Source organism: Sarcophilus harrisii, chromosome 2, assembly GCF_902635505.1.
Source record: "Sarcophilus harrisii chromosome 2, mSarHar1.11, whole genome shotgun sequence".
In the NCBI taxonomy this organism is placed as follows: domain Eukaryota; kingdom Metazoa; phylum Chordata; class Mammalia; order Dasyuromorphia; family Dasyuridae; genus Sarcophilus; species Sarcophilus harrisii.
The window spans coordinates 250122646-250145058 of NC_045427.1; the positions used below are offsets into that span (position 1 = coordinate 250122646).

General features: G+C 37.7%; 1 protein-coding gene across 1 annotated transcript; it reads right to left on the reverse strand.

Annotated features, from left to right (window-relative positions):
* Positions 1–1338: 1338 nt before the first annotated feature.
* On the reverse strand, positions 1339–15619 carry PNP (purine nucleoside phosphorylase). The gene is made up of 6 exons (XM_031952005.1): positions 15414–15619; positions 12642–12811; positions 10545–10648; positions 6329–6504; positions 6025–6215; positions 1339–4915 (listed from the first exon to the last, which is right to left on the reverse strand). The coding sequence occupies exons 1-6, from the start codon at positions 15422–15424 to the stop codon at positions 4695–4697; spliced, it is 873 nt and encodes a 290-aa protein (XP_031807865.1). The 5' UTR covers positions 15425–15619; the 3' UTR covers positions 1339–4694.
* Between the last annotated feature and the right edge of the window lie 6794 nt (positions 15620–22413).

Here is a 22413-nt window from a genome sequence, read left to right on the forward strand (position 1 = left end):
AAAGATGATTTTCTAAAGTTGATTTTCTAAATCAATAGGCAGCCATCATTTAGATGGTCTTCCATTTAGAGTTTTTCACCAGTGGTCTAAATCACCAATATTTGACATGGAATGGATAGATGTAATTCCAGCCCAATATTCTTCTTCCATATCCAGCATCCTACTACAACCCTTCATCTCTTTACAAAGACAGTTATCAAATGCAGAAGGGTAGGGCAAATCCTAGATGAGATATCTATTTGCATGATAGGAAAGCCAAGGAATCTTATACAGGGTATTGCTAAAGTCATAACGCTGTTAAAAACAACTAAACTTAAGCTATATCTTTAAATGGCACCATGATTTTGGGGACACCTATATACCAGATAGCTAATAATTACACATTTTAGACTTAATAAATTAAGTTAAAAGGAGCAGCTATGTGGTACACTGTATAAAATGCCAGGCCTGAAGTCAAGATCTGAGTTCAAATCTGGCCTTACAATTTGCAAAGTATATGACCCTAGGTAAGTCATTTATCACCAATTGCCCCCCAAAATAATAAAATTCAAGTCCCTTCACTTCTGTGAGCTCTTGTTCCACAATCCAGGACTCAGTGATCAGCCATTTCTTTGAAAGCAAACATAAATTAATGTTTTTAGAGCTGGAATATAACCCAAAAGTCTCTTAGTTCAATGTCTTTTTTAACTTGAGAAAATACAATGCCACTAACCTATTATTATTTTAGATTACTGCTCTTATATTTGTCATCTTTTCATTCATGTTTTCTGTCTGAGTAAAAGCTCAACATTACCTACCCCCAAAGAGCCTTCTGTATTCTATTAGAGAGGTATATCTGTGATCTGGTGAATTAAGTGACATCATGAATAGAGTGCTAGATTTAGAATAAGAACTGAGGTTATCGCTGAACTCTTAACAGATAGTTGAGCTACCCTAAGCACATCACTTAGCCTGTCAGTCTCATTGTCCTCATCTGTAAAATGGGTATAATAGTACCTACCTCACAAGATCGTTGTGAGAATCAAATGAGAAGATAAACAGGGCTCTGGGCAAACCTTATAGTGCTATACATATGTTAGCTAATTAGAACTAACTTTTAGGAAGCATTCCCAGACTAATTTCATCTTTTTGTTTATCCATTAATCTGTGATCACTACATTTCATACCAAGTCCCATCTGCATACAAACTATAATTTGTGCAATATTATTTCCCATTAGATAAACTGCTTTGGAAATGTGTAAATTATTTCATGTGTACAGTTTGTCTTCCCAATTCCTTTAAAAGCACCACTACTACTTAAGATAAAGTTTTATGCAAAAAAAAAAAAAGCCATGAAAAAATGCAAACAATTTATTGATTGGTGTAAGAAAAGCTCTTTGTACAAAGCCCCATAAAGCACTATTATATATTTGCATTACTTATAGTTGTTTTCATTCATTCCATTCATCCATTTATTAAATATAAATTAGGTGATTAATGCAATTTTAAAAATGCAATTAAGGCATAGTTATTATTCTCATAGAGTTTACAACCATGTGGGGGAGATGTGAAACATACAAATTGATAATATGATGAATATCCAGAACTATAAATATATAAAAACATTAAGACTTACTAAATTAGGTGATTTAATTAAATAAAAATGCAATTAAGGCATAATATTATTCTCATAGAGCTTTACAATCACGTAGGGGAGATGTAAAATATACAAACTGACAATATGATGAATATCCAGAACTATCATGTAAAATAGAATATATAAAAACATTAGGACAAGTACAAAGGGCTATTCAAAAACCAAAGAACTATAATTTTAATGGAGTTTTAGGTAAGCCCTCTTGAAGAGTTACTATCTCTTTCAGGTGGTAAAAGGGAAAAGAATTGTTTCCCAGAACACTTCAGGGAAAGGGAATGATAAGAATAAAGGCATATGGAGTTTGGCTACAAGTTTCTCCCAGGATTAATTTTTCTCTTTGCCTTCTTGTTGCTAACTAATGTTAGGACACCACAAAATGACTCAATTTCTTTCAAATGAAAATGAAATTAGGTAGCCACTTTACCCCATAAAGAACTCAACACACTCCCAGTAGAGTGCATGTCCTCCTCTAGCTGAGCTTTGTAGTTAGGATACCAGTAAGCTTTTATTTGAATTTGTCTTCCCAAACACTGCAACTCTCATGGCCTATTATTACTTTCTACACACTTGCTAATAATTAAGTTATATTTGGTCCTGAAAAAGGCACTAGACACTTTTGGGTCAAATGCACTCATCCTAACAGGTACCCTGAAGTTGAGCCTTTTCTCTAATTAATATAAAGAAATTATAGTTAGATGCTTATCCAGAAGAGAAAAATTCAGTAGGTAGTCTCAAACCATAATTTCTGTCTGTTCTGGCAGAGAGAAAAAGCAGATGCTAATGGAAAATTTTATGAAGCAACTATTTTGGTGGTGGGGTGGTGCTAACCATGAAATATCACAATATTGCATAGGCTGAGAACAGTTAAGTAAGAAAGTCAGACATCCTGATATAGAAATAAAACCACTCTTTCCTTTTGTTAATAGCTAGATAGAAAAGGGTAAGAGCACAGGGCACTGGCTAGGAACCAGAACAAGAATAGAGGTTCCAGCCTGCCATAAGGTATCATAAGACCACTAATTTCTCTGGGAGCAAAAGCCATCAGGAGTTAGGGAAATCCTGCTGAAAAGTAGAAGGGTGCCAGATCAGTTTCAGAGTTTTACCTTGGTATAACATTTTGGCTATCAGGAAAACAGAAAACAATTACTTCCTTTGTTTCATCCATAGCTAAAATGCCATATATAAGAGAACCCCTAATTCCTTAGTTGAATTAAGTTAAAAGGTTAAGTCCTGACTACTTGCTTATCCAACCCCCTATAATCTGACTAACTGTTACATCACTCTTGGGAAATTATTCTCTGAAATTGCCAATGACCTCTTAATTGCCAAACCAATGGAACTTTCTTGTTCTCATCCTTTCTTGCCTTTGTGAAAAATCTGACCCCTTTGACACTTGTTTTACACTTTGGTTACTGGGTCTCCATCCTCTTCCTGTCACCTAAAAGGAAAAACTCTTCCTTCCCCACTCTCAGCCCCTGTATCTCCATTATCTACTCCCAGAACTATAAACCTCTATGTCAGTGATTCACAGATCTATCTTTTGTTCCGACTTCTCCTAAGCTCCAGGTCTACATTTCTATCTATATCTGCTACTGCATAGCTGCAACTAGACATCATAGACCAAGTCAAACTCAACAACTCATCCCTTTTTCCCCATAAAATTCACCATTCTATCTTTGTAATTTCTATTTAACAATACCATTATTTTTCAACTTTCCCAAGGCCAGGATATTGAGGATCATTCTAGATTCTTCCTAACCCTCCCAAATCTGTTGCCAAATCTTATGGATTTTACTTCCAATCATCTCTTAAATGTATCAGTACTGTCACCAGCTAAGTTCATGCCTGTTGCATTTCAATTGGATTACTGTCCATCTTTTAAACTGACCTCGGACTTGTCTCTATTTCTGTCCTAATTTAGAGTGCTACTAGACAGCTTCTTAATGTATTAGGCTCACTACGGTGCTCACTCTCTCTCTTGCTAAAAATTTGCAATAATTTCTCATTTTTTATAGACTGGGACTCAGATTCTTTGGCCAGGCATTAAAAACTTTTTAACCTTATCCATACAATTGTCCTTAAGAAACCCTAAGAAGGGAGATAATTTACTGGTCCTTGAATTTTTCCTATATCTTTGTATGTGTTCTTGTGGTTTTCTACAGCTGGTAGGCTAACTGGCTATATGACAGAATTTCTCCTTTTGTTTCCTCATTTGTAAATGAGTTAACTCCAAATTCTTTCCTGACTCTAAAATATTATTCTATGTCCTATTGTGCATTTACATCTCATATTCCCCTACCACAAATGCCCTTTGACAGTGAGAAATTATCTATTATTTATCCTAACAGTTCCCTGCACACAGTGGTACTTAATATGTGTCTAAGTGAATTGAATTAAAACAGTCTAAGTTAAAGAAAACACTGCTCCCTGTGTACTTGTTGAAGGTCCTAAGCATAATTTACTAATATACAACTAGAGAAACATCCATTCTTTATTGTCTAAGAAGTCTGTATACCTTTTGTCATCATCATATTTACAGATATATTCTCACAACCTAAAACTCTTGTTTCCCACCCTGTCAAGTCTTCAACAGAAAGGCAGAAACATTTCTGTCTATCTTTTTATTCCCACATAGTACTAAGTTTGTAACACAAACTGGTCTGGACCACAAAGGGCCTCGGAAATCATGAGATGGCAGAAGACTCGGGAATGTACGAGTAGTCTTTTCAAAACATTAGCAGCAGCCTTAGCTTAATTCCTAGATGAGTCCACTGGAGATGGAATGAAGGATGCTAGCTAGGGATAGGAGTACAATGGAATGATCCAGTTTTCCATGGTAGGGAAGAGACTAATGGAATAAAAGAGAATTAGGTACCATTAGGAAGGATCTGAAAGGATAAGTAGATATTCCAAGGAGACAGAATACCAACACTTCTCACTTTTCTACCACAACCTCAAGGCAGAAAGCTAAATGGCTCAAGCAAGGGAGTAAAGTCGATCACTGTCTGGAATGCCAAGTGGACAGCAGGGAACCGAGGAGGCCAGGCAGTCTGTGGGTCAAAAAGTCTTCTCAGATGGCGCCTGCATGTTTTCCACAAGCAGACAGACAAGTTGCTCCAACTTCTTGGCAGCCAGGCGCCCAGCCACTAGTACTTCTTCATGATTGGCAGTCTCCTGGTTTTCATAGTCCATTACTGATTTATTTGTGATGAGGGAGAATCCAAAGACTCGAAGGCCACAGTGCCTGGCCACTATCACCTCTGGCACTGTGCTCATGCCTGATGTGGGAAAAAAAAAGGGAACTGACATCAAGACTACCTTTAGAATGACCCCTATATCATTCATCTCAGACCAGCTCAAACTTATCATCCAGCACTCTCCAGGATAGATCATAATGGAGTGGAGAAATATTAGAACAATCAAACTATCTGGCAAAGCCCCTTGAAATAAAGGGATTGTCTCAATGGATTTGCTTGGGATTTTTTTTATATAGTTTAAAAGAAGAAAGTTCTCTGCCAGAGTTTGGAATTCTTATTATAAAATGGTTGACCCCAGCTTTTAAGTAAACTCTACAATCTTTTCCTTGCCCTTTATTTTACAGATAGGGAAATTAAGACCCAAAGAAGAAACTTGGCCAAAGTCACATACAAATGGTAAACAGAACTGACATTTTTAACTCAAGGTCTCTGACTCCACATAAAAATTTTAAAGAAGGATGTGAGTTCCAGGGCACAGTGCCAGACACATGGTAAGGTCTTAAAGTTTTCATCTATCTACAGAGCAATATTATAGTACTGGAATCAGGAAGATCTGAGTTCAAAAATTCAGTCTCAGAAACTTATTGGCTGTATAACCCCAGACAAATCATTTTACCTCTATTGGCCTCAATTTGTTCAACTATAAAATGGGGATCATAATAGCACCTACTTTTCAGGATGTTATTTTAGGGACCAAATGAGATATTAGTAAATTGTTTAGCACAGCATCTGGCACAATGAAGGCACTATAAATGCTTACTCCCTTCTTATTTATCTATTGGTTTTCCTCCAATTAGTAGGAGTGACTGACTATAGTCTCAGTTTGAACAAGTCTCTTACTTGATTTAATCCTCCAAAAGGTTCTGTGATAAATTTGGCTTTCTTCTCACTTAACAGTTAGGAGAGTAGACATTAAACCAGTACAAATCATTAGCACTGACTTTAATACTCAAAATTTAGTTAAGTAGAAAAGGTTAAAGGAATACAAAAGGTTGTTTTCCTAAAAATCATTAATCTAAATTTAATCCTTTAAAGTTTGGTCTAATCCCCTTTAAATTCTTCAGGATTGTTAATTCCCATCTCTTTCCTAGGCCTCTAAGCCCTAATTCTGCAAGGTTTCCCCTTCTTACCAACAGCATCAGCTCCTAGTTTCTGCAGAAAGCGGCACTCTGCAATGGTTTCAAAGTTGGGTCCTCCCACTACAACATAGGTTCCTTCCTGCAATGGTCGTTCCTGTTCCATTTCTTTCCATATACAATGGGCCTGTTGTCTCAGAATCCGGTCATAGGCATCAGACATGGGAGGAAACCTTTCTCCAAACCTGAAACAAAGAATGAGGACAGTCAACTCCTCTTAGATAGAGGAAATCCTCCTATAATCACCAAGTGCAGAGAATCATATTAGCTCCATCCCCTATGAATGAAGTCCACATACCTCTCATCATTGGGGCCTCTGAGTGGATTTTGACCACTGAGGCCTGCCAAGTTGATATGATCTCGGATCAACATAACATCCCCAACTTGATATTCAGGGTTCAGCCCACCAGCAGCATTGGTGACAATTAAAGTGTGTACATTCATAAGTCGGAAAACTCTCACAGGGAATGCTACCTGAAGAATCAAAAGGATAACTGTCAAGCATCTAGGAATTCACCAATCAACAAAAGCCCTCATGTAGTATTCTTGTTGGTTATCTGGAGGTCTCTGGACCAGGCTTCCTTTCAGTAGAGTAATCACCACAAGAATAGGCAGGTGTTAAAAGTCCAAAGTCCAAATTCTTTATTGTCTCTGCCTGAGGCTGGGCAGCTTTCTGGAGAGCCTTTCAGAGAGGCCTTGGTCTCACTGGGGGAAATGTAGGAGGCCAGCCACCACAGTGGTGTGAGATGAAGTGAATGAATCTGGCTCTCAGTCCCTGCTGGCTGTTACATACTCTATTATAATTACATCATTGTAGGTGTGAATCTTGTGGAACTATATTAAATACTAAGTACATGTACTGAACTAGAGAACTATTAGTCACCATGCTAAACTACATAACCATTGTCTTTATCAATTCCACTAAGTTAGCACCTTGTAAGAATCCTTGTTTGTGGTAAATACAAAGTTCTGATCCATAATATCTCCCACTTTCTTTTGTTTTAGAACATAGGTGGTCACACCCTCCCTGACTTCTTAGGGAGGTGAGAACCCCAAAAAAGGAGGTGATCACACCTTCTCTGACTTCTCAGAAAAAAGGGGTGAAAACACTATAAAAGAAGGTGATCACGCCCTCCCTGACATCTCAGGAAGGGAGATGAAAACACCAAAGGGAAATGGGTAATCAAACCAGATTAGTGGGTTTCTGAAGGATCTTACTTGAAACAGGTATACATAAATCCATTAACATGGGAGGTATTACATAACAAACAACATGAATCAACATGAGGAATTATACATGTCCATAAGTCCTAGAAATAGTTCAAAACCAATCTATTATCCATTACTTCATGTGTCAGGGAATCCAATGGTTCCTGCTGGTTTTGAAGTTCTGTAACAGTCTCATTATCAGTCATGCTCTTTCAGTGTCAGATGTTTCTTAGGTCTTCTCCTTTGTTTCGAGGTTTTTCTCTTTTACTGTCTTTCTCCAATGGACAAGGCAAATACAGCTCATTGGCATCCATCTGATTCCTTCTCTGTCTGTAGAGATGCAAACAAACCCTTTCCCCCAAGCAGTTAACTTATCTGGTCCCTTCCATTCACCACTTATTGGATCTCTCCATATCACCTGGTGATTATATTGGAGCTGCTCAAATTGGATACTGTTCTTCTATTGGGTTAAAAGCCTGTATTCTCCCCAATTGTAATCCCTTTCTTCTATCTGATTGCTTCTCTGCTGATTGATCATATCAGAGTCCTGAACTTCTAAAGACTATCTGGGTATAACCTCAGCTGCCATCATGCCCCACTTGTTTTTATTAGTCTGAGGTCTTAGAGCTGGGCCCCGCCTCTCATTTTCCTGGGTCAATCTACATTCTGAGGCCCAGTGAAAGCTCCTGTTGCATTTTGGACATGGGGTTTTGGGTCCTGTTCTACCATCCTGTTTTCTCACTCTATCTCTATGCTTACACTGAGCTTTCAGATGCCCTACTTTACCACACTGAAAGCATTGATGAGTCTCTCTGGAAGTCCCTTGCCAAAAGGGACCCTGCCTTCCCATGTTCTGCATCATAGTCTGGGTATAAAAGGCATTTGTGACCACTGTGGCACAGCATCTTATGATCTCCTCTAAAGGAGCATTTTTGTGTAATCCCAACATTATTCTTCTACAAACCTTATTAACATTTTCTCTAGCAAGTTGTTTGATCATTATTCCTATTGCAGCATTTTCACCAATTGTTCATATGCAAACATCCCCACAAAATTAGCAGAAGGTTCATTTGGACCTTGCTCTAGTTTCGTGAAGGCTTCTCCTCTATCTTGTCTTCCTGGGAGGGAGCCCCATGCTTGTATAGCAGCAGCAGCAGCAATTTGCTCATGTGCTATCAAAGGGTAATTAATCTGTACTAAAGTATCTGTATTCTGACCTTTACCTGCTAATTGGTCAAAGGTGATTTGTATATTAACTCCAGTTTGACTACTTCATTGGACTTGTATTCTGCATAGTTCACTATACTCCGAAAGCCACAAGTTTTGTCCAGGTTCTAAGCATGTCCTTACTATAGATTTCCAATCACAAGGGGTTAAAATTTCATAAGCCAAATTCTCTAATACCATCTTAACATAAGATGATGTAGCCCCATAAAGAGTGTAACTCTTGACTTTTTCCAGATCAAAAAGAGTGTATCTTCTTCTTTCTTGACCTGAAAAATCAAATTCTTCAGTCACAGGGTATGCATTTATCAAATCAAATATATCCTGTCCTTTTTTAGCTTTAACTAGTGCCTTTTGTAATTGTGTCATAAGCTACTTTAGAGGTGGTGCTAATGGTGTCACTGCTCCTTTCCCTCCTCCTTCTCTTTCCACCCATGAAGGGTTAATTGAGGGGGGAGGGTCATGAGATGGGGAATGCCCTAATGGCTCCTGCTGTGAAGCACCACACACCTTAATTTCATCAGCCCTGGACTTAACTCCATTCTTGTCTAATTCTTTATGCTTTTCACCTAATTTATCAGTATCCTCCCTCTTCTATTCTTTTTTTCTTATTCTAATACTTATATAATTCCTTAAAGCCAATGGTATTAAGTTATAGGTATAAAAGGTTTCTTTAGGAATCGAATTAGGACCATTATCATTGTAATTCACATAGTTGCTCTCCTACTAATTTCCACTCATATGGAACTAATTCTTTTTCCTTAGAGAACCAAGGAGATATGTATTTTAATATTTCGAAAAGTTCAATAATCTGCATCCAAGTTACAATCAAACTTTGTTTTTTTAATAAGTTTAACTAAGTTTTCAACACATTTTCCTTGAGGTGGAAAAGAAGGCAGTTTTCTAAACATTTGTCCCATGTCAGATGAAACACTACTTTAGCCCTTAACAAAGTTTCCTTCTTGTCTATTTTTGTACTCACCCTAATTTTTGGGTCACAGATGTAGGTCCTTAGTCCCACGTTGAGATGCCAAAATGTAATGTTCTGTTTGGTTTTCTGGAGGTCTCTGGACCAGCCTTTGTTTCAATAGAGTAATCACCACAAGAATAGCCAGGTGTTAAAGTCCAAAGTCCAAATTATTTATTGTCTCCTTGGCCGGGCAGCTTTCTGGAGAGCCTTTCAGAGAGGCCTTGATCTCACTGGGGGAAGTGCAGGAGGCCAGCCACCACAGTGGTGTGAGATGAAATGAATGAATCAGGCTCTCAGTCCCTGCTGGCTGTTATATACTCTATTATAATTACATCATTGTAGGTGTGAATCTTGTGGAACTATATTAAATACTAAGTACATGTACTGAACAAGAGAACTATTAATCACCATGCTAAACTAAGATAACCATTGTCTTTATCAATTCCACCTTGTTAGCACCTTGTAAAAATCCTTGTTTTAAGTACAGAATTCTGGCCCATAACACCCTCATAAACAAGATGGCATGAGAAAGAAGAAAAGAATGGCTAGAAAGAACCTTAAAGATAATTTTGTCTAGCATCTTCATAGTTAATTGATTCATCCAAGTTCACACACAATAGCACAGCTAAAAGTTAAACCTTAAGTCTTTTGATTGCAAATCCAAGGTTCTTTGCCACTCTGACAAATATGGAGGAAACTAGGATCCAGAAGAGTTAATTATGCTGTCACAGCTGAGAACGGAGGGGAGAGGAAAGAGAGGGTAGAGACATAATATACTTAATTAGTCTAATCATCTTATCACCTTATCATTTTCCTTTACCTTCAGACACATTCTTTTCCAGTGACCCTCTAAAATCCAGATATAAAGGTACAAAGCCTCCCTAGTAGCCTCAGTCTACTATTCTCTCAATGCTTAGATGCTGATATCTATATGCCACAAATCTCTCTAGCTAAAGCAATGGGGCAGAAACTGATGATTACATGGCTTAAAAACCAGATACTGGATAATATCTAAGGAGGAAAGGAAAGGTAAGCAGATCAGTATTAATGACTGAAATCTCTTCCCTTTTCTTATGGGAATTAGCCACCTTTGTCTAGGCATCAGACTTACCTTCCAGAGTGGGTAACCTTCATATATGTGGAACCGGCCTTGCATCATCACACAGCATTTGTCATTTAAGTATCCAAATACCAACCGCCCGGCATGTCCTGGTACTGCATGAAAAAAAGATAAAGGAACCAGGATAACTCGTCAGGAGTTGTTTCTCATTTTCTGGGCCTCTGAAGAGAAAAGAACTGAATGATTTTTCAGGGTCTATGGCCATCCTCAGGGAAAATGAAAATATAACCTACCTATTCCACATCTTCTAGAATAAGACCCTATGATAGAAAGAAATGTCTCTGGTATTTTCTTTATGGAATCTGAGATAGTCTTATACTGGTTCTCAGATATCCAGCTGCCTTGACTCCCAATCAAGAAGACTCAGGGATTCAGAAAGGGACAAATCAGAACAAATCAGATTAAGAAGGAAGGACGGAGATGGCCTATTACTAAGAGGAAGATAGGCCAAAGAACTAGTTTTTTGGTCCCACTTCATATAAAAATTGTTATTAATCAGTTTCTTAATTGTCATTTGCAGAAAGAGTGGCCAACCAACTTCTCTGGAAATAATACATAGTCTAGGAAATGGAGTATACTAGAATCAGAGGTAGCAGTGGAGAGTTTCTACTTGAAGATGGGGGTTGAAAGAAAAGGTAGATTAATGGATAATGATCCACATGGAAGGAAAAAGGCATCGATAAACTTTAAAAAAAATTTCAAAGGAAAAAAGTACAGGAGACATAAGAGCAATTTTGTTACTAATTTGTTAAATTTAACATCTTTTTTTTAATTGCATATAAATAGTTTCTAATTCCTTTTCATGAACTTATCTACACTTGATTGTTAAGCTCACAAAAAAAGATTGTTTTTTAAAGTGGGATGAGGAAATTTTAAAAAACTAGCACAAAGAGTAGATAGCCAGACTCCAGATGGGACAGAAGTGGATAGATAACCATTAGTGGTATCCTCACAAAGAAAGGACTATAGGAGCATATTGGAAACAATTTCATTGTCTCTTAGGGAACTGGGCCTTCTTTCCCTGTTGGTTATGGGGCTTTTTTCCTATGCCTTCCTGAATATTTTTTATTTCCTTTCCCACCACTTCTCTGGACTCCTCTTACTTTAAAGAGTTTATTCCTCTTACTTTAAAAGAAATATTCCTTAATTAAAGCCTCATATTCCAGAATCTAAGAAAAAAATAAAACCCAAAAACATACTACACTATTTTTTTTATCTCACTAATTATAATTTTCTGCACCTCCACCTTTTTGCCAGGCAATCTGGCCATTTAGATGACTGACAAGCAAAATGAGCTCATTCTCATTTCCCAGAAAGATAACATGAGAGAGACTACTGCTCCTTATTACAGAAAGTCTCCTGGTTACAAATTTCTAAGTACTCTAAGTCAGAAGGCAATTCAGGTTTCTGTCTTATACATACATGTGCTGCCTATATTTGCATTTATCACTTTGTATGCTTTCATAAACATATACATAAAATATAAAAGAGTTTACATAATTTAAAATAATACATATCTTTTTATGTAATATGTGCTATGTGATATATACTATGTAATAGTACATGTCTTTAATAGCTTAATACTGAAATAAGACTTTTGGGATATACTAAACATAACTTTAGAGATATATGAAGAAGCTGTGTCTCTACAGGCCCTATGACTGAAATATGGAAAATGGCAGAACCAGCCCAGAGGGAAGTAGAAAGGAAAGAAAGAATTTAGGAACGTATAAGTTATACCTGCATAAGCAAGAAGTTAAATATATACTAATACAGACATGTATAACTCATAAAACATGAAAGATATTCACATATCCTGTATGTGCCAGGTATCCACCTGGCAAAATGAGTTCTATCAAATCATTGCCAAAACTTGGAATTGGTCAATCGTAATTTTAGTGGGCATTTTTATCATCTCTTAATGCTTTCTTGGACCATAAGACAATAGTTTTAATATTAGGGCAAATATTGGGATTACAAAGATTTGCCTTCAGTTATGAAAACATTTTTCTCTATATTTTTCCCACCCTAGTTTCCCATACCAAGTTCTCTGATGCCCATTTCTGCCAGCATCATCTTTGTCAGTACCTGTGCTTTGGGGGAAGTTAGGTATCTCTTTGTAGTCAAAGGCCTGGGATTGGGTCAGTTTATTTGCCAAGCCCCCCAATCCAGAACCACAGATGACTGCAATTTCAGGTCGATGTTTGGTATGGGATAAAAGCCACTCAGCAGTTTTCTTATAATCCTCATACTGGAGTCTAGGAAAAAGAAAAAAATTCATTAAGTAAACTGAAAAAAAACAACTAAAACTAAAAGAGAAGAGACAGGAAATTCTAGAAATAAAGTAATCAATGAAAACTATTCATTAACAGATGGGTAATGAGGGGGAGGGGAAGAAGGAGGGATGGGCATCATCTTAACTCTTTTCTCCTCTGGTTACTCAGAATACCTATGCCTTCAATCTTCTTTTGAGGTTCCAAAGCAAGATAGCTTTTGTCTTGGGAAAAGAATTGAGAATTTTGGCACTGGAGATCACAGCTTTTGTTAAATGACAAAAAGCTCAGGCACAGTGAGGTTACAGAGGTTAAGAGCACCAGCACAAGGGTTGCTGTTCCTACTTGTAGAGATCTTCAACAAAATCACCCAAATTCTCTCTCAATTTCAATTGTTGTTAATAATTTTTTAGTCATATCTGTCCAAATTTATGAACCCATTTGGGGTTTTTCTTGGCAGAGATGCTGTTTTGCCATTTCCTTCTCCAGTTTATTTTGCAGATGAAGAAACTGAGGCAAACAGGATTAAGTGACTTTATCTGGAACATACAGCTAGGAAACGTCTAAAGCCAGATTTAAGCTCATTAAGATGAGTCTTCCTGATTCTAAGCTCATTTTATCCTTGTAACTAACCCTTCCTAATAATATCTGCCATAACTCCCACAGAAGTTTGTTGAGGGTAAATTGATGTGAAAAGTATTTTTTGAAGCACTAAACAATTTTTTTTTAATTCACTTATGTGTCCACCCATTCTTTCTCCCTTCCTTTCCTTAAAATTACCAAGAAGTCAGATTTGCATTTTCCTAGGATCTAGGAATCCCTTTTAGCTAAAGTTATCTTAAGAAATACTGACCACCCTCACTACCACCAAAAAAAGTAATTATAATAATAAAATATTTCTAGTCAAGTCACTTAAGCTATTTAGGTTTCATTTTCTTCTTTTACAAAGTGAGGAGATAGGCTCTGAGGTTGCTACAAGCTCTAGATCCAGGTTCCTATGACTACTCAACAAAGAAGCAGCTTTCTCTATAATTTTAGGAAGTAACCTGCTGATTGTAGCATTTTAGAAGCCTGGTCTCTCAATTCTAAGTTTTTTCTCTCAGCTTCTCTCCAGGCCAGGATAGAAGGTGCAGTGGTGAAAAAAGAAAAGGGAGGAACCAGTGTTCAACAGCAACAACCAAAAGCCTCCAGAGGATTATCTGTCTTAAGACATAGAGGCTAGGAAAGTGGAGCCCAGAAGACTAGGTCCCAATAGCCTTCAGAGGATACAGGAATGGGTAAGAAGGGTAAAAATGCTCAATAGCATTGCTTAAACCCACAGGTCAGATGAGGTCAGGGAGTGGCGCAGGGAAGAGACAATCAGGAAACTAATAATATTTTTAAAAATTTAAAATTAAAAAAAAAAACAAGAAAGATCTATAATTCAAAAAAGAAAGGTGAAGAGGAAAGGGTGGAGGGGTTTGAAGGAGTCACCACACCCAAAAGCCTCTGGCTGCATGATATCATTATAAATTCAGTGTTGGAAGTGAATTTAAAGTCTTAATTAAGGAAACTGAGGTCCAGAGGAACTAAGTGACTTGAACCCAGGGTTTCAATGGTAGCAAGAAAATAACAGTCAGGATATGAACCAGATCTTTTCAAACCAAATCCGGCCTTAATCCCAAATACTCTATTCACCATCACTAAGTCACTTCTGGACCTCAAACCCAAAACTCTCATTTCCTTCTCCAAGACAAAGGCATCCTGCTAATAAGCCTCAAAGGAAGGAAAGAAGTACAGACATTCAGATTAACCGGATGGGAGAAAAGCCAAAGAAAGGAGACTCTGCTACCCCCACCTCCGGAAGTCAACTCCATCCACCTGAGAAAGAATTTTCTTTGGGGTTCCTCAAGACCCATTTCCTGATCCGGGAAGTCCAGTGCCCTTGGCTCCATCTTTCTGCTAGTGGCCCCCAGATTCTCAAATACAGAGAGGTCCTTTCCCCTCCAAAAAACTTCTCCTGCTATTGATTTATTCCCAGGGATAATCAAAATCAGAGAAGAAGCCTGGAGCCTCCGACAAGGAGACAGGCTCCCCGGTCTTTGGACGAAGTGGATGCCCACTTCTTCCTTTCCTAGAAATGTGATCTCCTGATCTCAGAACAGACAAGGTCGTAATGGTGGGAAGGCTGTGTGAATAACTATGTCTGGGAATTGGGAGCCGGCAAAATTGCAAAGTTACAAATGTTCCGAATGGTAATTGACTCATTTGGAAAGGGAAAGTCCAAGTTTAAATTCCCTTCATCCCAAAACCTGCGCTCTGACTCCCGGCCTCACCTCACAATGCGGTGACCCACGTCTCCCCACCCCCACCTCCCCATCCCAGAGAGGAGTAGGAGCACTGAGCCCCACTGCCTGCCGGGGATCTGCCCTTTGGCTTCAGGGCCCTGTGCCAGGCTTCGGTCTCTCCCCATGCACCGAGTGCTCTGTTTCCTCACCTGGCCCCTCTCTGCCCCAGAGGCTTTAGATGAATTCACCCAGCCTCCCAAGTCTCCATGACATCCATTTCTCCTCCCCTGTCCCCCAGGGGGCCTCTAGGCCAGACTCACGGATTCTCCATGGCTCCCTCGTGGTATTCTCCTCTCTGCCTCGGTCTACTCCTCTACGCTCTGCTGCGTGAGCTGCGAATGCCCCAGTCAGAAAGGACTTGCACATAATTCACTTGCTCACGGTTTTAAGCCCCAGCCCGTCAGGTCCCCAGCCAATGACTGCTGCAAACGCAAGAACCAGCCCATCTCCTTGGAGACCGAGCTACATTCAATCACTAGGCCAAGTATGAGTGTGTGTGTGTGTGTGTGTGTGTGTGTGTGTGTGTGTGTTCTTTAGGAAGGAAGGTAGGAATGAGGGTGGAGACTCTGAAAGGAATAATAAATAAATTAACTTTCCAGGAGATGATTAAAGAAATAGACTGTTTCCCTTTTTTGCCCTAGGGCATGAAATATAGCAGCAGTCTTCCAGACACCCTCCCTTCCCCACCCCCTCCAACCTAATTAAAGAAGGTTTACAGCTCAATCACAAATTGATTTTTATGACATTTGAATTTTAGAAAAGATCTGGGCCTACATAGGTGGCCTGTGCCTGGGCTAAACACAGGACAGTCTAAGATTCATGTTCAGCTTCAATTTCCAGTCCTCTGGAATATCACAAACCACTCATCTTCTGTCACTGTTTAGGGCTAGTAACTTTACCCGGATGCACCTAACTTTCTTCAGTTGTAAAATAAAGGAGAGGGTTGCCATAAATGACTTCTCGGGTTCCTTCTATCTCCAAATCACAATTAGCCAGGTAAGAGACAAGCATTAAGTGCTTAATTGCGGCTAAATACTAGGCTAAGCAAAGATCTTTTGTAATGCTACCATCTATTATTTTTATTTTTTTTTTACATCTGTGGCTTGGTGTAAAACAAAGTGGGGAAAAGCCTAGAAGTTCTAAATTGTAAAATAATAATAAAGCTAAAACACATTTCTGGTGATATAAAAATGAAAAAAAAATAAATACTAGGCTAAGCAACTGAGACAAAACCAAAGTCTTCACTTTTATTGATTCTATGTGTATTACACACTAGGTAAGGGAAGTGTAATCTCAAAAAGAAGGCACCAGAATGGAGGTGAGAGAATAGAGAGTAGGGGTGGGGGAGAAATGAATTGGAATGAGGAGAAATTGAGACAAGGAAATAGCCCTGAAGGCTGTTGCGATAGTATTAGTAATGAGATGAGGTCCTGTACTCAGCGACTGAATGAAGAAAGTGTTTGTGAAAATTGAAATAAGACTTGACAGTAATTTGGATATATGGGTGAGCACAAATAATTTCAGTCTAAGTGACTGAGAGAATGGTAGTATTCTAAATAATCATAGGAGAGTTGAGAAGAGAGAATTGTGTGGGGATAAAGATACTGAGTCCTGCTTTGAGAATGCGGAGTTTGCATGTCCAAAAAGCATCCGGTGACACAGGACTGGATCTCAGAGAGAGACTAGGGTTGGATATACAGATCTGGGAATCACCTTCACAGACATAATAATTAAATCCAAGTGAGATAGTATCGTGGGAAAAGTAGAAAGGGCCCAGGACACACATGATTAATGGTTAGTAGATGTGACTTGGATAAAGATTCAGCAAAGGAAGCTGAGAAAGAGCCTAGGAGAGATAGAAAAGAAAAAAAATATTCCCACAAAGCAGACTACCCCACACAAAACTATGACAAGATGCATATCCTAATGGCATAAGGACCTATGCATGTGGGGAACACAGAGGATGCAGGGCTTTGAATATCTAGACTCGAATATCTAGTCTATGAAGAAGAAAATTAGGAAAATGGAGAAAGGCCTAGGAGCCAGAAAGTCTGGGTTCTTTACCAAGACGTGAAACACATAAAATATGATAGGAAGTATGTGTGAATGAAAAGAAGGAAATATCCAAATTATGGAATTTTGGGGTCTTGGTTCTGATTCCTGATTCCACAGAAAGGAGCATGCCCCAAGGTTAAAGTTCCTTAATTGAAGATAAAAGTTTTATCCATGCTCTGATGTCCTTCACCTGTTTAGTTACTTGCTGATGTCCTTCATGACCCCTAAAATGTATTGTCCTTCAAGGAACCTCAACCTCATGTCTCTACCCCTTGTTTTCTCCAGCCTCCTCTTTCAAAATACCGTTTCCCCTCACTAGACCCAAAATGGTACTTTTGCCTTATATCAATGCTGCCACCACTGCTTACAATCTTGTTGCTATCCCTTCTATCTCTGTATTCATCCTTAGACTGTTCTCTTTCATGTGTTCAAATTATTCATGTTCTTATTCTCATTTCCATTCTTTTCTCTTTTGTCAATTCATATCTTTATGATAATCTCTGAAGACAATTATATCTAACCTTATCTCTATACCTCTGTAGCCTGAATTTGATCTCTTCTCATTCCTCACTGATTTATATCAGTCTCTCTCTCCTTCAAAAGACATTTGATTTATATCAGTCTCTCTCTCCTTCAAAAGACATTTGTTGATTATACCAAACTGAAAAGTTTTTGTACAAACAAAACTAATGCAGACAAGATTAGAAGGGAAGCAATAAACTGGGAAAATATTTTTACAGTCAAAGGTTCTGATAAAGGCCTCATTTCCAAAATATATAGAGAATTAACTCTAATTTATAAAAAATCAAGCCATTCTCCAATTGAAAAATGGTCAAAGGATATGAACAGACAATTCTCAGATGAAGAAATTGAAACTATTTCTAGTCATATGAAAAGATGCTCCAAGTCATTATTAATCAGAGAAATGCAAATTAAGACAACTCTAAGATACCACTACACACCTGTCAGATTGGCTAAGATGACAGGAAAAAATAATGATGATTGTTGGAGGGGATGCGGGAAAACTGGGACATTGATGCATTGTTGGTGGAGTTGTGAACGAATCCAACCATTTTGGAGAGTAGTTTGGAACTATGCTCAAAAAGTTATCAAACTGTGCATACCCTTTGATCCAGCAGTGTTACTACTGGGATTATATCCCAAAGAGATTATAAAGAAGGGAAAGGGACCTGTATGTGCACGAATGTTTGTGGCAGCCCTTTTTGTAGTGGCTAGAAACTGGAAACTGAATGGATGTCCATCAGTTGGAGAATGGCTGAATAAATTGTGGTATATGAAAATTATGGAATATTACTGTTCTGTAAGAAATGACCAACAGGATGATTTCAGAAAGGCCTGGAGAGACTTACACAAACTGATGCTGAGTGAAATGAGCAGGACCAGGAGATCATTATATACTTCAACAACAATACTAGATGATGACCAGTTCTGATGGATCAGGCCATCCTCAGCAACGAGATCAACCAAATCATTTCTAATGGAGCAGTAATGAACTGAGCTAGCTATGCCCAGAAAAATAACTCTGGGAGATGACTAAAAACCATTACATTAAATTCCTAATCCCTATATTTATGCACACATGCATTTTTGATTTCCTTCACAAGCTAATTGTACAATAATTCAGAGTCTGATTCTTTTTGTACAGCAAAATAATGTTTTGGTCATGTATACTTATTGTGTATCTAAGTTATATTTTAATATATTTAACATCTACTGGTCATCCTGACATCTAGGGGAGGGGGTGGGGGGGGGTAAGAGGTGAAAAATTGGAACAAGAGGTTTGGCAATTGTTAATGCTGTAAAGTTACCCATGTATAAATCCTGTAAATAAAAGGCTATTAAATAAAAAAATAATAATAATAATAAAAAAAAAAAAAAGAAAAAAAAAAGACATTTGTGACATTTTCATTCAGCTCATCCCTCACACTCTTACAAAAAGGTAATTAGAAATCACTTTCCTCAGGAGTCTCTGGCTTCTGGCCAGAATTCAGAGACCAAACAATCACTCTCATTAAAGTAATTATTTCTCATTAATTTTTTTTTTAAACAATCTTTCTTCTTCCTTCAAGGAACTATCTGCACCATGCTCTGCCATCCCTCTACTCACAAAAAAGGAACAAGTAGTGACAGAGAAATGGCCAGGGTCTTAGTAGTCAAGTATTTCAAAACAGGACAAAGAATCCTCAAAAATCATGATTTCTACCTGGTGAGTCATCCAAGATTCAAGAAGTGATCCTCCAGGATTTTTCAGATTATAAATTCTAGAGAGGAGATTCCTTTATTCCCTAACTCCAGAATCTCATTTTCCATCCTATTTTTCCTAGACATCAAGATTCTCCTCCTTTCAAATCTTGCCTCATTAAATCTTTTACCTTGATTCATAAAGCAATGTGTATTAAAAACAAAACAAACAAACAAAAAAAAACTTACTACAATTACAAAAAAAGTAAATCCCTGACCTGATCCAGATACAATTCCTATTATATATGTGTATGTGTGTGTGTGTGTGTGTGAATTCCATTGCTCTGTTCAATTTTAGAGCCCTGACTAAACCTGCATAAGGAAAAGGGGATGGATAAAGGTTGGAAATTACCCCTAAGTATACTCTAAGGAACCACACTCAAATACCTCTCAGACTGGTTGTCCCACCACAGCTAAAAAGTACAGACCTGACACATGTGCTGGGCCATAAGATTATCAGAGCCAAATGAGGCAAACTCTCAATGCAAAAACAGCTTCCTGAAGTTGTTAAGTTCTCCTGAACTTTGGGTACCATGTTATACAATGTCAATTCTGCAGTTGCTGCATTTTGACCCCCTCATTTGATACACATGTGTACAGCTGCATTCACATGTAGGATCTAGGGGTACTGGAAAGAAAGAAATTAGGAATGGATATTGAGTATGGGGAGACAAGAAATGACAGCAAGTGGGTTTTAAATCAAGAAGAATGTAATCCAGGTGTCTGAAATGAATATAATAGAAGCAAAAAGAGTGGAAGGGAAAGGAGGATATGTAGGAAATATCATAGCTGCTTCCTTATGGATCAGAAAAGTGTGCTTTCTTTATATGTTTACCACTGTTCATACCTCTATTTATTCTCCTCCTCCTCACCCTCCATTTCTTTACCAAAGAGTCCTCACTGCACCCCCATTCTGCTTTCCCTCCCTGCCTTGTCTCTCTACCCCCCAACACACACACACACACACACACACTCTTGTAGGACCCTTAATTACAGAATCCAGGAGAATATAAAGACAATACAATAGATAGAGTGCTGGACTTGGAGTCAGGAAGACCTGAATTTAAATTTATTTAGCCTCAGACACATCACCTGTGTGATTCCGGACAAGTCACTTAATCTGTTTACCTCTGTTTGTGTTTGACTCAGTCCTGAGTTGGACACAACTAACAACAAATAAAATATAAACTCCTAGAGGGAGGGACTGTTGTATTGTATTTGTATCCCCAGTGCCTATTACAACACCTAACACCTAATAGAGAACTTTTAAATATGTGCTGAAAGAATTCTAGAATGCTTAAGTTGGAAGGGACCTTTTAGATTATCTAACCAGACCATAGAAAGCCAGGGAAATTCCTGAATGCCACCAGAAGCAGATTAAATATCATTGGGGAAAACTTAACAAATATATAAAAATATACATGATGCTAATTTGTGGTTTTCTAAATCAATATGTAGCTTGCAAGGATCTATTTCTATTTGAGTTTGACTGCATTGAATTTAGTTCTTCACTTTCTTCTCTTCTTAAGTAAATTAGTCCAAATGATAAAGAGACTGATCTTTGTGACTACACTTGAATAGTACAGATTCCAAATACTGAAACTGCTAGATAACAGAAGGTCCTTAGTATAGCACTGTTCATTTTAGGATAAATTTATCATAAACCAGGTCAGATTGGCATAATAAGGACACATTTTAAAATTGCTGACTTTCATGCCTTTTTTCACACTCTCCCTGCCTAAAATGTCCTTTCTATATGTTCAAATGCTCCCTATCTTTGAAAGCTACACCAAATCCTAAATGCTCTATGGAAAACCTTATTTGCAACTATCTTTTCCCCTCCCATTTTTCTGACTGCTTTAATCATTTATTTCTTTGAATCATTTGGTGATTTGTACAATATTTTATTGTAACCTTAGATTAGTAAAACCTCTGCTTTCTTTTTTAAAAAACTTTTCACACACTTGATGGACTTGTCTCTTTTCAACAATGAACTGATTCACATCAGTTCCAAAAGACTTGTGTTGGAGAGAGCCCCATGCATCCAGAGAGAGGACTATAGAGACCAAATGTGGATCACTACATAGTATTTTCACTTTTTGTTGTTTGCTCACTTGTTTTTTCTTTCTCATGTCTTTTTTCGTTTTGATTTGATTTTTCTTGTGCAGCACAATAAATGTGGAAATATATTTAAAAGAATTGCACTTGTTTAACCTATATTGGATTACTTGCTGATTAGGGGAAAAGCAAGGTGAGGAGAGAAGAAAAATTTGGAACACAAGATTTTGCAAGGATGAATGTTGAAAACTATCTTTACATGTATTTTGAAAAAGAAAAAGTTATAAAAACAACAACAACAACTTTTCACATACTTCTGGCTTGTCTGAACAGGAATATAAACTTCACAATGACAGCTTCCCAGCACAAGACACTTCTAAGATATTCAGTAAACACTTATTCATTTAATTATTGAAACTGATCTTTACTAATTGAACTGCCACGTCTTTTTCCATAAAATCTTCCCTGCTTAATCAGTCAAAATTAATTTGTGTTTCTTATTGCTCTTTGTTCCATTATAATGTACTACTTATCACTTATGTATGGAAAAAGTCACCTAATCAGTTTGATGAGTCAACAGAATTTCTCCATAAAGAAATTTGCCCATTGTACCTTGTTAAGAGGACAAAGGGAACTTTTAATTAGTCCAATTTAGACTTAGGTCTTTAGGAATTTTTATACTTAGATTGGGATTATAACACCACAAACTCAGCCTAAGTAAAAAAAAAAAAAAAGTCCCCTCATTTGAGGAGGGAGGACACAATCCTGTGGAGACAGTAACAAAGAACTCACTAGAAAACTGCTCATCTTCTCATATACTCCAGAAAAATCTTAGCATCTAGTTATCTATGACAACTGTTAATAACAATAACATTTATATGGCAC

Coding starts and splice junctions, on each gene's coding strand:
- PNP (XM_031952005.1), bottom strand. Junction 10,649..12,641: donor TAACTTCCCCCAAAGCACAG/GTACTGACAAAG, acceptor TTTTTCATGCAG/TACCAGGACATGCCGGGCGG. Junction 6,505..10,544: donor AAGGTTACCCACTCTGGAAG/GTAAGTCTGATG, acceptor TTGATTCTTCAG/GTAGCATTCCCTGTGAGAGT.